This window comes from Mauremys mutica, chromosome 2, assembly GCF_020497125.1.
Source record: "Mauremys mutica isolate MM-2020 ecotype Southern chromosome 2, ASM2049712v1, whole genome shotgun sequence".
Lineage (NCBI taxonomy): Eukaryota > Metazoa > Chordata > Testudines > Geoemydidae > Mauremys > Mauremys mutica.
The window spans coordinates 49,514,536-49,528,417 of NC_059073.1; the positions used below are offsets into that span (position 1 = coordinate 49,514,536).

Sequence of the window (13,882 nt, forward strand, 5' to 3'; positions counted from 1 at the left end):
GTTGGTGGTGGTGTTGCTACAAGAAGCCAGATACTAGGGGCACTTAACACTGCTACTTTACACAAGTAGTCTCATTGATTTCAGTGTGTCTATTTGCATGAAGGAAGTTTGCAGAATTAGGGTTTAAGTCTCTATTTTAAAAAGAAAGCTCATGAAGAAACACAGATTTTGAGTGGATGGGGGTTGGGAGGGAGATGATTAAACAACAGACAATGTATAGTCCTGATCCTGCAATATACTTTGTGGTGGAATTGCAGAATTAGGGCCCATGTTTGTAGTTTTCAGCAAGGCTGCAGTAATTGCAGAGATCAGCATTTCTAATTATTCTCAGCTCTTTGCAATAAAATGGAATGTTGCTCTCCAGAGGGAAAGACTTTAAAAAGTGAAATCAGTTCACACATCTCTGATTTCTTTTGTGGATTTTCAAAAATACGCAGACAAAAGGTGAGCTTGCCCTCTTCGTTTTCTAGTAAAGAACATTGTCTGCGTTAATCAAGGAGTGATATGCAACAAGTCAATTAAATGATTTTAATCTTTTCTTTTTACTAAGTGAAAACACTGCATATTATTGAGACCTACTTAAAATAAAAAGCTCTACTTTTTATATAACCACTTACTTCTGTAAACAGATCACACAGTAAGGAATCTATTAAGACCCCACTGTAAAATATATACATAGATGTAGCATCCTGGTTTGAGAGAGATAATGGGACACCCACCTCTTTCTTTATCTTCCTAATGATTTCACTTAGGATGATTCAGAAATGGACACCACGTACAGGTCATCAGCAGGGGCCTGACAGTAAGCAGTTGGGAGACTAAAATTCTCTGCAGGACTTGTCCTAAATAGGTCGTATATAGTTTATGAAGTTTACCACTTATGGCAGCAATATTTTCCTTTTGAGCTCAAGCCTACTTCCCAATGCAAATGCTTTTATTCAGTCTCATTATAGGATTCAGTTAGAATTTGAAATAGCATGCAAGCTAGCCATGACTATCAAGACTTGTGTACAGTAATGTGTTTTTGCACTGTGTACTCTTTACAAGGCTATTTGAACAATGATTAACACAGTCATTTGAATCCATAAAAGAATCACCACATCTCCTTCATCATGCAGTGAAAATAATTCTTCATTTGTTTAAAAGAAAAAAAGTCCACTGCTGTTCTAGTGTTCCCCTTATGTTTCATTTTCATATGTTGGCTCTTGATTTTTTGGTAAAATCTGAATCCACTAACATGTCATTCGGTGTCCAGGATGCTGTATTTGTATTACTTTATTGGTCATATTATTCTAAATCATTTCCTCTTTTTGTTTCCGTAGGAAATGATCTATTTTTAGTTGCAGTGCATGAACTGGGGCATGCTCTAGGCTTGGAGCATTCCAATGACCCCACTGCAATCATGGCTCCGTTTTACCAGTATATGGAAACAGACAACTTCAAACTACCTAGTGATGATTTACAGGGCATTCAGAAGATCTATGGTATGTCATTTCTTTTATTACACATATTAAATAGTTTGCTTAAGAACATATTTGAGGGCAAATATATATATATATATATATATATATATATATATATACACACACACACACCTCTATCCCGATATAACGCGACCCAATATAACACAAATTCAGATATAACGCAGTAAAGCAGTGCTCTGGGAGGGGGGGGGGGCTGCGTGCTCCGGGAGATCAAAGCAAGTTCGATATAATTCAGCCTCACCTATAACATGGTAAGATTTTTTTGGCTCCAGAGGACAGCATTATATTGGGGTAGAGGTGTGTGTATATATATATATATATATATATAATATGCTCTGTCAGCTGTAGTCCCAGAGGCCTTGATTTCTTGCTGTGAGAAAGCCATGGATTTTGATGAAGCTCTCTTATTTAGTCCCACACTATTCACAACTTGCATCTAAATCTGCACTCAGCTAGAATGGTAATCTTAAATATTTAAACTGCTAGTAAAGAATATCTATAAAGGGATCCCAAACTATTAAAATATTAAGAAATGCAGGCCTTAACCATAACCGGCTTATTTCCAGAGTTCTCAATATATCAGTTATAAAACTGTGCAGTTCCCTGGGTAAAGCAGTTTTGTGGTCCCAGCACCTCACCTCTTCCCCCCATTCTTATTGCAATAAATATAGCAAATTGATTTCAAAAGCTTGTTATTAACAACCCAAGGTATTGCACAATATAGTGGTGGCAGGGTCCTGTTCTTTAAAATGTATATCATATTTGGTTATTGTGGCCTAAAATGAAAGAAACACCCACTATAAATAATTTCTCATGTTATTGTATTCAGTCAAAGAAAGCAACATAATTGGAAAGAAAAAAAGTAATTTACTCATTGCTGGTTTAAGGGAACTCTGACTTCCACAGGACTGTCTCTGACATTTCCACAGGCAACTTTTTTAATACATAAGTTTTAAAAAGCTTGACATACACAGTTAACCATTAAAGAATTTGCTTTGCTAAATTAATGGAGCATTTACATTCCTACAATGAAAAATCTGTTCTATCTGTATGTTAATGCCAAGTGACTGGTAGATATCATTTGCATTTGCAAATGATGTCATTTAAGTTCACTAATTTGTTTTGCATTCATTAGTTTTCCAATTTAAATGTCTAAGTGGTAAGTGTTCTCTCAGGGTTAAACTGACTTTTAACAAGGTCACATTTCTTGCCGATCTTTTGCTGTTAGGAAAGCCAGATGAGTTGGTACAGAATAATGGTGCACCTCTGATTAGAAACCAAATACATCTATGCTAAATATTATATTATTAAGTGATGTTATACTCTGGATGTTCCAGAAAGGGAACAAAGTGATTGGCTAGTTAAAATTTATTGTATGTGGTTAACCCAAAGGAGGTTGTTCCTCATGAACTCATAAATTGGTAGTCTAGAGAAGGACATTTTGCCCATATACTAAATAATAAACTCTAACAGCTGTATGCTAATGAACTTTATTACTCCTGGGAAGTGATGCCTGACATCACTACCAAATTGCATGTGGAAACTTTGGTTTGGATTTAGAATCATTCAGATATTAGCTACTGCAAATTAATTCCTTTGATGCCTGTGCTAAAATCAAAAGGTGATTTGGACTGAATGTCTGAAAAAAATCTTACCCCAGGAAAGTAACTATGTTGACCTACACTATTCATCACAGCTTAATTAATTGTAAATTATGAATGGCATGCTCCTTAAAATTATGAAGGAAATAAATGTCTTATTAAATTTCACTGATGGTAGTTCAGGTTGCCTTAAATATTCAATCAGTAAACATTTATCCTAGTTAATTTACTTTCTTTGATCAAGTACTAGACATTCAGATTTCATTTATGTTAGAGTTAGTTTTGTCGCAGGTTGCAAAGACCTACTATCATACAGATGAATTAAAGCGGACTGTTTTGTCACATACAAATAGACTCTGCAGTTAAACTGATCTAGATAGATAGCTACATACTAAAAGTGTGTCCTACTTCCAGAGATATTACAGGTCCAACAGAGACATCCTATATTTAAAATGGAAAATATCACTAGACCCAATAATATCTCTAGAACTGGAATGAAGTTTCTTAGCCTGCCCATTACACATAAGGGTTTTTAACAGCATGAATTTAGAATGACCATATTACTTACAAATAGCAAAACTATGAATGGACTAATCAATTCATCCTAAATGAGTGCCATTAAAAGCTTTATAGTGTACCACATCATGATTTATTCATTATATGTCAAATAGTTCACAGCACAGATATTTTAGAAATGTTACACAGAGGGTTTTCATTATTATTATTTTGCACTATTTTTAAGTTTGGACAACCTTTTCAATCCATCCGCCTGTAAAATCTAATGTCAGGGTTGCCATGAGTCCAACTGTACAGGATTCATAGGGAAAAATATTAACAATGAATTTCAAACATTTCTTTAAAAAATAAATAAATATGTTTTCTATATACATAAGTGCCTAAACTTTAAGGCCCAATCTCAAGACCTTCCATGGCTAGAAATGTGGTTTGTGCCCCGCTGGGAGCTGGGAAAATATCCTTTCCTGTGACCTTCTCTTTGTATCCCTGATGGTTCAAACCTATCACTAGTGCAGAACTCAGTTTTACCAGGCTGGCAACTTAGGCCAGTATAGTTGGAGAGGTAATGAGAGAAATTCCACCTCTGCGGTTAAGAAGGAAATATTTTGGAGTCTGGATGATTTATAAAACAAAGAGGCAGCTACAGAAGCAGCTCAGAAGCATAGAATATTAGAAGTAGAAGTTCAAGAAAAGATAGATTAGTGGGAAGACAGCAGGTTAATTGGTCAAAGGTGCATAATTAATATAATTTATCACATGCCTGTGTCATTTATCACATAACCACCACATGTGCTGTGTGTGTGGATGGGTGGATGGATGTAGGTATTAGAATGTTCAAAAACATGGGTTGGTGGTGGAATTATTACATGCTGTTAGGACAAATTTACCACATTTTACATAACCAGTGCAAGTTTTGTTCTCACCAAAACAGTTCTATAAGCTGTTGTTCAAGCACAAACTGTTTACCATGTGTAATCTTAAATTTTGGTGGATTTTGTGCTCTGTAACCTTGTTGGGGAATACAGGAGGAAGGTATCAGAATTCCAGCAGTCAATTTTTTCTTCATAAGTACCTTGATTTTATGGATACAAAGCACACGTTGTTATACAGTAATTCCTCACTTACAGTCATCCTGGTTAACATTGTTTCATTGTTACATTGCTGATCAATTAGGGAACATGCTCATTTAAAGTTGTGCAATGCTCCCTTCTAAGTCGTTAGGCAGCTGCCTGCTTTGGCCACTGCTTGCAGGAAGAGCAGCCCATTGCAGCTAGCTGGTGGGGGGCTTGTAACCAGCCCCCCAATCAGCTCCCCGCTACCCTATGTTCCCTGTGCTGCAGCCGCCCAGCAGGCTAGCAATTGCAGGCTAGCAATTGCCAGCAGTTCAGCTGTCCCTCCCCCAACTGCCGCTGTTCCTGCCCCCTGTCTTGGAGCTGCTCCCAGAGACTCCTGCTTGCTGTGCAAGGGGGGAAGGGAGAGGGCTAATGTCAAGGTGTCCCCCTCCCCCTTGCTCCTGCATCCCACTTACCCCTTCTCCATATAGAGCAGGGAGGGGACACGGAGGGAGAGAGACATAGAGAGCTTGGGGCAGCAGCTGCTGTGTCAACTTCCTGATCCACTTAAAAAGACAATGCACTTAAGAGTGGGTCAGCTTACTTAAAGGGGCAGTGTGCAGCTCTCTCTGTCTCCCACACACAAGGTGTGTGTCTGTCTCTGTCTGCTATGCTGTCTCCCCTTCCTTGTGTTTGTGCTGCCTTGTGTGTGAGGCTACATTAACAACAATATGTTAACCCTTGAGGGCTCAGCCGAGCACTAGTTCATCATTTAGCAACAAGGCATTCCCTGGGAAATATTCCTCCCTCTTCCACCCTCTAACTTCACCACCTCACAATCATCATAGCTGTGAACAGTATTAAATTGTTTGTTTAAAATGTATACTGTATGTATATCTATATAATATATAGTTTTTTGTCTGGTGAAAAAAAATTCCCTGGAACCTAACCCCCCCGCCCTGTATTTACATTAATTCTTATGGGGAAATTGGATTCGCTTAACATTGTTTCGCTTAAAGTCGCATTTTTCAAGAACATAACTACAATGTTAACCGAGGAGTTACTGTACTCTATCTTCACAGATCAGAATTTGGAAAAGAGCATGTTACGCCAACTAAGCCATTCCTCTGCCAAGGCAGGAGTATTCATTGGGGTATATTTTTGTAGAGCTGTCTGCAGTGCAATTTACAGTGATCTAAACCTTGTCCTGTTGCTAACATTTTTAAGGTCCACCTGACAAGATCCCACCACCAACAAGACCTCTGCCAACAGTGCCCCCACATCGCTCTGTCCCTCCAGCAGACCCTCGGAAGAATGACAGGCAGCCTAAACCGCCTCGGCCGCCCACTGCTGACAAACCTTCCTATCCTGGAGCCAAACCAAACATCTGTGATGGGAACTTCAACACTCTAGCTATTCTTCGCAGGGAAATGTTTGTTTTCAAGGTAGGACGCTGTGAATTTTTTAGTGCTACATCAAGTGTCTGCATTTCTACTTTTTTCAGGAAACAAGCTTTCATTCATCATGATTCCACTTTCCCAGCCCTCTCACAGTTAGAAAGTTCAAGAAAAGAAACTAAAGAATAAACATACAAATGGTTTAAATGTCTAGCAGAGCATTGCTGTAATGTTCTATTTCTGGAATACATTCATGTCAGCACAAGCTATAATGCCTCAAAATTTAAGGGTAAGTAAATGCAGCATTTTATGCAAAGATTAAAAAAAAGCATGATTCAAGGCATGAATAGAAGCTGATAGGAATGATTTTGTTGGGAACTTAGCCACTTCCAGGCACATTGCAGTTATTGTGTCTTCAGCACACACTGCTTTACAAGGACCCTGTAATTTAACTTTATAATTAGATCAATCATTTATAAGGGATGTTTGTCATTGTGTAGTTGTTGCTTTGATACATGTTTGAGTAAAAGTCTTTGCTATAAGAACTTCCTTGCAGATGTTTTATTGTTTATTTCAATTAATCATTTTGTCTGGAGCTGCAGATATGTGGTGCATCTCACACCAACTGGACTAGCCTTTTGATGGAGAGGCTTCACTAAAGGTTCAAAGACAACAAATCTAAGCAAAGCCATTTGTTAGAAGAATGATCTAGCAGAGCACCTTGTATAATATCCAAATTGCATTGCAGGCTACAGAAATAACAGAATCATTATTCAGTCTTTTAAGTAAATTAATTTGCTGACAGTTGTTGTTATACAAATTGCCAGCAATAAGCAATAGGTAATGTTAATGTAATATATTATCTTGGAATCCACAGAGATGTCCCAAATTTGACTGAACAATGGACTAGGTGAGATTTTTGTTTTGTAAATATATGTCATGATTCTTTTTGATTTCAAAATTATACCTAGTGAGAACAGGCGCTTTCCTCCATTAAGTTTTTCTTCCAAGCCCTAGGGAAAAACATTAGCAACAGCATTAATTTGTCCTATCAGATTGACCTTCTGGTTCATAAATCCAATATTTTGCCATAGCCTTTGTCTGCTTTTCTTCTGTGCCCTGTCTTTGCAGAGATTGATAGAATACTCAACACATTTCCCCTTATGTACCCTCTCCAAAGAACCTTTTATCAGTACTCAACAGACCTTGAATTGCTTCAAGACTTCTTTAAAAATAATTTACTTATTTGCTGATTATTTTATGTTAATTAATTCAAATTATTGAGTTCTCCTCACAAGCAAAGGGCAAGAGATGAATTATTTTTCCATAAAAGACTGAGGAGTTTGTCAGTCCTTCTGAAAAAAGGAAATAACCTATCATTTGAATATTTGACTTCTCTTCAAACTTTGTGTGCCTTTCTTTTGGAAGTGCTCTACCATCAATCTTTGTGAATAAAACAAAAAGGTTAAGGAAGAATCTAATTTTCTGAAATACATTAAACAGGATATTAAAATACCTACTTCATCTCATATCATCCATCTCAAGAACAACAGAACATACTCTCATTTATTGTAGACATAATAAATACTGACATGATCTACCACTAATACAAAATTGCATGTCTACCTAAGCCTGTACTTTCAAATAGATTCAATATAATTCCTAACTATTTTTTTCCTTTATATGTGAAAAGAAAAGTTGTAGCAGTTAAGAGAAAATCATTTTAACTCGGTTTCACTTACTATCTTAAAATCTTTTATTTACCATACATTATGAACATCAAATATGGTTTTATGTTTCAGTAATAAGCAGATTTCCATTCACGCTACTGTGCCTCAGTGACGAAACATGATAAAGCTCATTCCAACAATTCTAATAACCAGCAGAGTACATAGGTTCATATTTGTGGCCTGACTTTCCACAATGTATATGCAATTCCAGGACTTTTTACCTGCACAATGACACATGTAATATGCATAATTGTGCTTGCTCATTGCCAGTTAATTATCCAGTTGGTATGGGCAAACTAAAATACTCAATTTTTTTTGTGTACTCTCAGAATTGCTTATACAAATTGGATACACTTCTGAAAATTTGGCCTTGATTTGTTAGAAAGTTAAAAGTAGAACTGAGATGTAAAAGGAAACAGTCTGAGATTCACAGTGTATTTTCATAGGAAACTACAAGCAATATTAATTTCAAGGAAACAGATTTTTTGTACAGTTCAGCTACTAGAATGTACTCAAGGGCATCAGAGTTTTTTGTTCAAGTTCATGATTTTTGTTTGAAGTTTTTAAGACCATCTTAGAAACATCAGTTTCTAATTGGATATTTCCAGAGTGAAAGTTAATAAAGCTATTTTTAAGAGAAAAGTACAATTTAAAGATTTTTTCTCATCTCTTTTAATTGAGTTTTCTCATTACTTTTACAATATAACCATTCTGCCAACTAACCGTATTTGATAGATTTGTACAGTTTTCAAAAGATGATTTCAAATAAGAGGAGGAGCTGCCCCTGCTCTGACTCAAATTATAAACACCAGAGCACAGCAGCTCACTTGTTTAAGACTTCCCACAGATCAGCAAGTGTACTTAATTTTGTGGATGAACCTTTTGAGCAACAGTGTTTAGATTTCTGGGGAGAGCAAATTACCATTCTTCAAATACACTGTGATTAGAGCCACATAAGTATATTGTTCCAAAAGGACATCTCCTCAAAACACTGGGGAACTCCCTTGCCCTTAAAATATCCCTGCCAGTTCTGTTACATGGGGGAGAAGTTTGCTATTGAGAAAAAGGGAAAACCATGTTTTAGCTAAAGGAAGTATAGGAATACCATTTATAGTTGGCTCGAAATTTGCAAAAGATCAGATTAGATGATCATGATGGTCGCGTCTGACCTTAAAGTCTATGAGTCTATAAATGAAATTTTCAATAAGTAGTTTCTTCGTGTGGACAAAGTTGATTTCTAACTTGTGGGCGTTGCTTAATCATGCTCGAAGAGCTACAAACAACAAATGGGACAGCAGAATTTTTGAGCACCAACAGTTTTTATTCAGAAGCTCTTGTTACCCCCCACAATTATGTTAACTAAGATGAGTGTTTAGCTTTCACTCTTACATTCAGTGTTTTCTTTCAGCTAATTTCCCCTCCCTATTTAGTTTGCCTCCCACAGGGATGTAGCAAATGGCTGAAAAATAAAAGAAAACAAACTGGTACTTCTCTCATGGGGAAGCTGTGCAACTTGTCATGCCATTGTCCCTCTGCCTTTAATGCAGAATCTCTCTGTCACTGTGTGTAGCACTGTATAACTGTATTTCACAGTCTCATCTGCTCCTCAGTCTCAGCAGAAAGAATCCTCTGACAGTCAGTACATCTGGGGCTCTCTGCTTCATTGAAAGGAACTTCATTTTCTCAAATAATTTGGCAAGATCCATTATTGCAGATGGTTATTTTATAAATTTCCTTCACTTCCCTGTTTTATATAATTCATTCTGCTTTTTCAGTCTTCTGAAGCAGAGAGCCAGAGTTTAAAGCCAGTCCAGTATTTCCGATCTGTGGGATCAATGATGATCAATCACTTCAGACAAACTATTTCATAGTTAAAAAATGTTTAAGAGGACAGATCTGTCCTGGTGTTGAAATGGCTATACCATTTCATTGCTTCCCAAGGGTTCCAGATGGAGCCATCCCAGTCATTTTTTCTAACTACAGTATTACTTAGGAGAATTTCACTGCTTTTGATTTATTTGACACCATGCTTATTCCTTACCAACAAGAGTGCCTACCAGCTCTGCCTCCATCATCCTCATCGTCAGTATTGTGCTCGTTGGCCTCTTCTCAGTTTCATGAGTTTTCACAAAATCCCTGGCCTTTGTAGCAGCTCCATCTGGAAATAGGTGGTTGTGGTTATCAGGGAAGGGTACACTAGGGTTACACTTATATTTTTTGGACTTTGCCCTGCAAAAGCATATAGGGATACAGTCCTCTCCCCTCACCATGTGACAATGTTAAAAAATGGCAAAAGAAGCTGCAGAAAGTTCTGGACAAGGAACTTGATCAGAATAAGAACCACACTATTATCTGTAGTGCTATTCTGCCTCTCTCTGCTTCACTTCAGAACTTCTGGCTAGACAATTCTTCAGCCCTTCCTGCCTCTCTTAATATGACAGCTTTAAAGAAACAGTACAATTCTCCTTACATACTCCTACCTACTATAATAGTACCAGGTTCCCTGAGAGAACCTGTGGTAAGTGATTAAAAATTCTGCTTCCATTTGTTGTTTGTGTCTGTTCAAGTGCAAGATAAGTGTAAATCCATTTAGTTAGGGAGCGAGAGAAATATCATGTACACCTAAGAAAATTATCTTCTGAAATTTTTATGCGGTGGATGGTAGAAGATGGATTTTGGGCAGGACTAAATGGGCTGTGTTTTATGATCTTATAATACCTCCTTCACAACTTGTAGAAATATGTTTTCTGACTCTTCACATCCTGAGAAACATTATAAAAAAAGCATTTATAAAGTACAAACAATATTATGCTTGGTTTTCTGGCAATTAAGTGGTAGCTGTCATTACCCCTTGACATTAGTCTAGACCTCCGTTGTATTCATATGAAACTATATGGATGTAATTAAAATTCCATTTCAGAATTGTGTATTTACATAGAGTACCCTATTAAACACAAATAAATAAAAAGAAAATCTGTCTTCCAATCTGTGGTAAACAAGTGAGGAATTCTGAAGAAATCCACCATGAATTATAGCCTTTGGTATTATTTGGTGGTAGCAGCAGGAAAGAAATGAGTACAGGGATGGGGAAACGAATATTAAACAGAAGAGACAAAGAAACAACAGCAATATGAGAGTGGACCTGACTGTATGTGAGAGTGGATATTTTTACAAAGGTGTCCAGGGTTGCCTGTGTAACTGTTTTGTGTCACGTGGCATTGTGAATGTCTGGACTGTCAATGGCAGCCTGAGAAGGTTCAGCAGAGCGCACTTTGGGTTCCAGAAGGGGAAAACATTGAATATTTCAGCCATGAAAGAGTGAGAGCAAGAGGTCAGGATTTAGTTAAAGCTGTAGACAGAAGACTCTTGTACACTACTTTTCATTTTATTATATTGGAAAGAACACTCTAGTGGGATTCATCATTCCTTAACTCGGTAGTGAAGAGGACAGCTGTAATTCAAGTAACCCCAGCTCCAATGACATTGAGGAAGTGAAGGGCAAAACAAAACTCAGCAGGGACCTTAGCCTTCAGTACATCTAAAGTAGGCAACCATTGGAAATTAAGAGACAAGGGATGTGCCAGAAATATTGGCATCAGAATAAATGGTAAGGGATCCAGGAAACAGAAGAATAGGGTGGGACTGCATTGAAATAATGATAGACAGTAGTTAATAGTAATTATACTTATCACTTAAATAGGTTTTTTTTATTTGAAGATCTCACATCACTACCAGTATTACTCAAGCCTTTCAACACACATGTGAGACAGGTGAGAGATTAAGTGATCATCCTGCCCAGAAACAAAGCTATAGTCCAGGAAATGTCAGAGTATCCCATATCCAACTTCATGGGGATTTACCTGCGTTATCCTTTGGCCAGAACAATGAAGTTAAACCCCTACTCTTTATATTTTTAAAGTTTCATAGGATATTCACACAAGTGGCCAGGAGGTCAGTTTTATGTCTCTATGAGAGATGGCAACTATAGCAATACCATGCCAGGTCACACTTTAGATTAAGGTTCTATTTATAAAACACTTTAAAAGGACTTATAAATGGTTAATTGATGTTTATAAGAATGTCACAGTTAAGAGTGTATGTGTTATAGATGTTTATAATCAACTTATTAACTTGTTGGACTCATTAACAATCTATTACAATTGATTAACCATGTATTAAAACAACTATTTATCATTTATTAACCCTTTATAAGATATTTATAAATGTAAACTTAACATGAACTGTGAACCTATCTCCTAACACCATGATGAAACATTGGTTTAATTCTGTCTCACAAGGAAGAGTACCACCTACAAAGGCAATGAAACCACTTCCAGCAGCAGTAGCAACAGTGAGAAGATCATAGGAAGATTTATTGAGAAACTGAAAGGGCCCACAATTTATGCCTCTGTGGAGTAGATGAACAAGGCATAGGACAGACCCTGTAAAAACATTCACACTTAAGTCATTCCACTGAACTTAATGGAATTACTGAAGTGCTTAAAGAAACTATATGTGTAAATGTTTGTAGGATTGAGACTATTGTCTATAAAAGCCTTGTGAGTTAAAAATATGTATTGGTTTTAACATGCACATTAGCAAGGCCTTGTTTCTTATTTAGTTTGAAGCTAATAAACCCAACTGAAGCAAATATCTGAGACTAGATCTTTATAGAATGTAACCCAAAATACCAGAAATTTATCATTTTCATAGAGTTCATTTTTTATTATTATTTTTGTGGAAGGGCTGAGGGGGTCCTCTTTCCCATACTCACTTTATCCTTGGGAGCACAGGAATACAGAAGGGCCCATTTTTTATGTATTCCAAGGATTTATGCACCTGAAAAAAATAAGCATTGAAAATCAGAAATAAAGATGTAAAATCCAGAAACCATAACTATAACTTCAGAATAAAGCAAGTTACAGGATGCAAATTCCAGACTCAAGCTAGTGGAAAAAAAAAAAGGTGCATGTTATAAAGGTACATGTAGTTAGAATTATTCGCATTGCCAGTCATTGGTCATGTCTATTTTTTCCCTCCATTTCTCAAAGGGCCAGATCCAAAGCCTACTTAAATCAATGGAGATACTCCTGTTGACTTCAGAGGGGTTTGGAGCAGGCTCAGACAGCATATTTTACACAATTCCAAATCTGTCAGACATGAAAACAGACACAGTACTACAGAGTGCTATGGAAAAGAGATTAAAATACAGACTAACTGATTTACATTATGGGCTTGATCCTGCAACCACCACTCATATGAGTCATTCAGATTTAGGTAATGCTTACATTATAAGCAACTGATGGGCCTAATCACACGTCTAGGAGTTGCAGAATCAGTTCCTTACTTTTTTCTTCATCCTTTTACAGCTCTCTACTAAAATATAGTAATTAGCTAGCATAATTTATTCTTCAGTGACCCTCCTACTTCCACAAAACTGGTGAAATTAATGAACAAACAACTTTTCTAGTTGAATACAGATCAAATTTAGAGGACAAAAAATACTACATCCTTTGGCACCTGCCTTCTTTTAGGGGCCTAAGGGAAAGGTTTTTTTTCAAATCTTTTTTTTTTTTATTGAGTGAACTGATTAAAAATATTTTGTTGGCAGGAAAACAAAAAAGTGCAGCACTGACAAAAAAATAATTACAAAATCTCACAGCAAGGAATAATCTAAAATTACAGTGAGACATATCTTCAATTTTGTACCACCAGCAAGTGTTATCTTGTAGTATTAACAATACATTGTAATTGGGGCTACAGTCTAATGGAACCAAAGGGAATAATTGCAAAAACACTTCAAGCACAAGGCTTAATTAAAATTTCTTGTTCTACAAAATCATGGCCTTTCAACTAATTTAGGTAAACATTTTGGGAAACAATTGGAATTGCTTGTAATATAAGCTTTATCCAACGGCGGTATTAATTGTTCTGAAAATATTTGTGTAACATCAACTAAAGCTCTATATTCTAAACATTTTCATTTTTTGCATTTGCTCTGTATTGGGGCGGAGGGGGCTTTTCAATGTGTTAGGCAATTGACAGTGCAGGTATTGTTCAACAGGGTTGAAAAGAGACACGGTTAATTTATTCCTCTGAATT

The 13,882-nt window shown here is 36.7% G+C and overlaps 1 protein-coding gene across 2 annotated transcripts in view; it reads left to right on the forward strand.

Annotated features, from left to right (window-relative positions):
* Nucleotides 1-13,882, forward strand: part of MMP16 (matrix metallopeptidase 16) — a 303,672-nt gene that overhangs the window by 232,969 nt on the left and 56,821 nt on the right. For both annotated transcript variants that reach the window (XM_045003066.1, XM_045003065.1), the window contains 2 exons: nucleotides 1,323-1,484; nucleotides 5,881-6,098. In XM_045003066.1, the coding sequence (XP_044859001.1) occupies nucleotides 1,323-1,484; nucleotides 5,881-6,098 (380 nt within the window). The remainder of the gene's footprint in view (nucleotides 1-1,322; nucleotides 1,485-5,880; nucleotides 6,099-13,882) is intronic.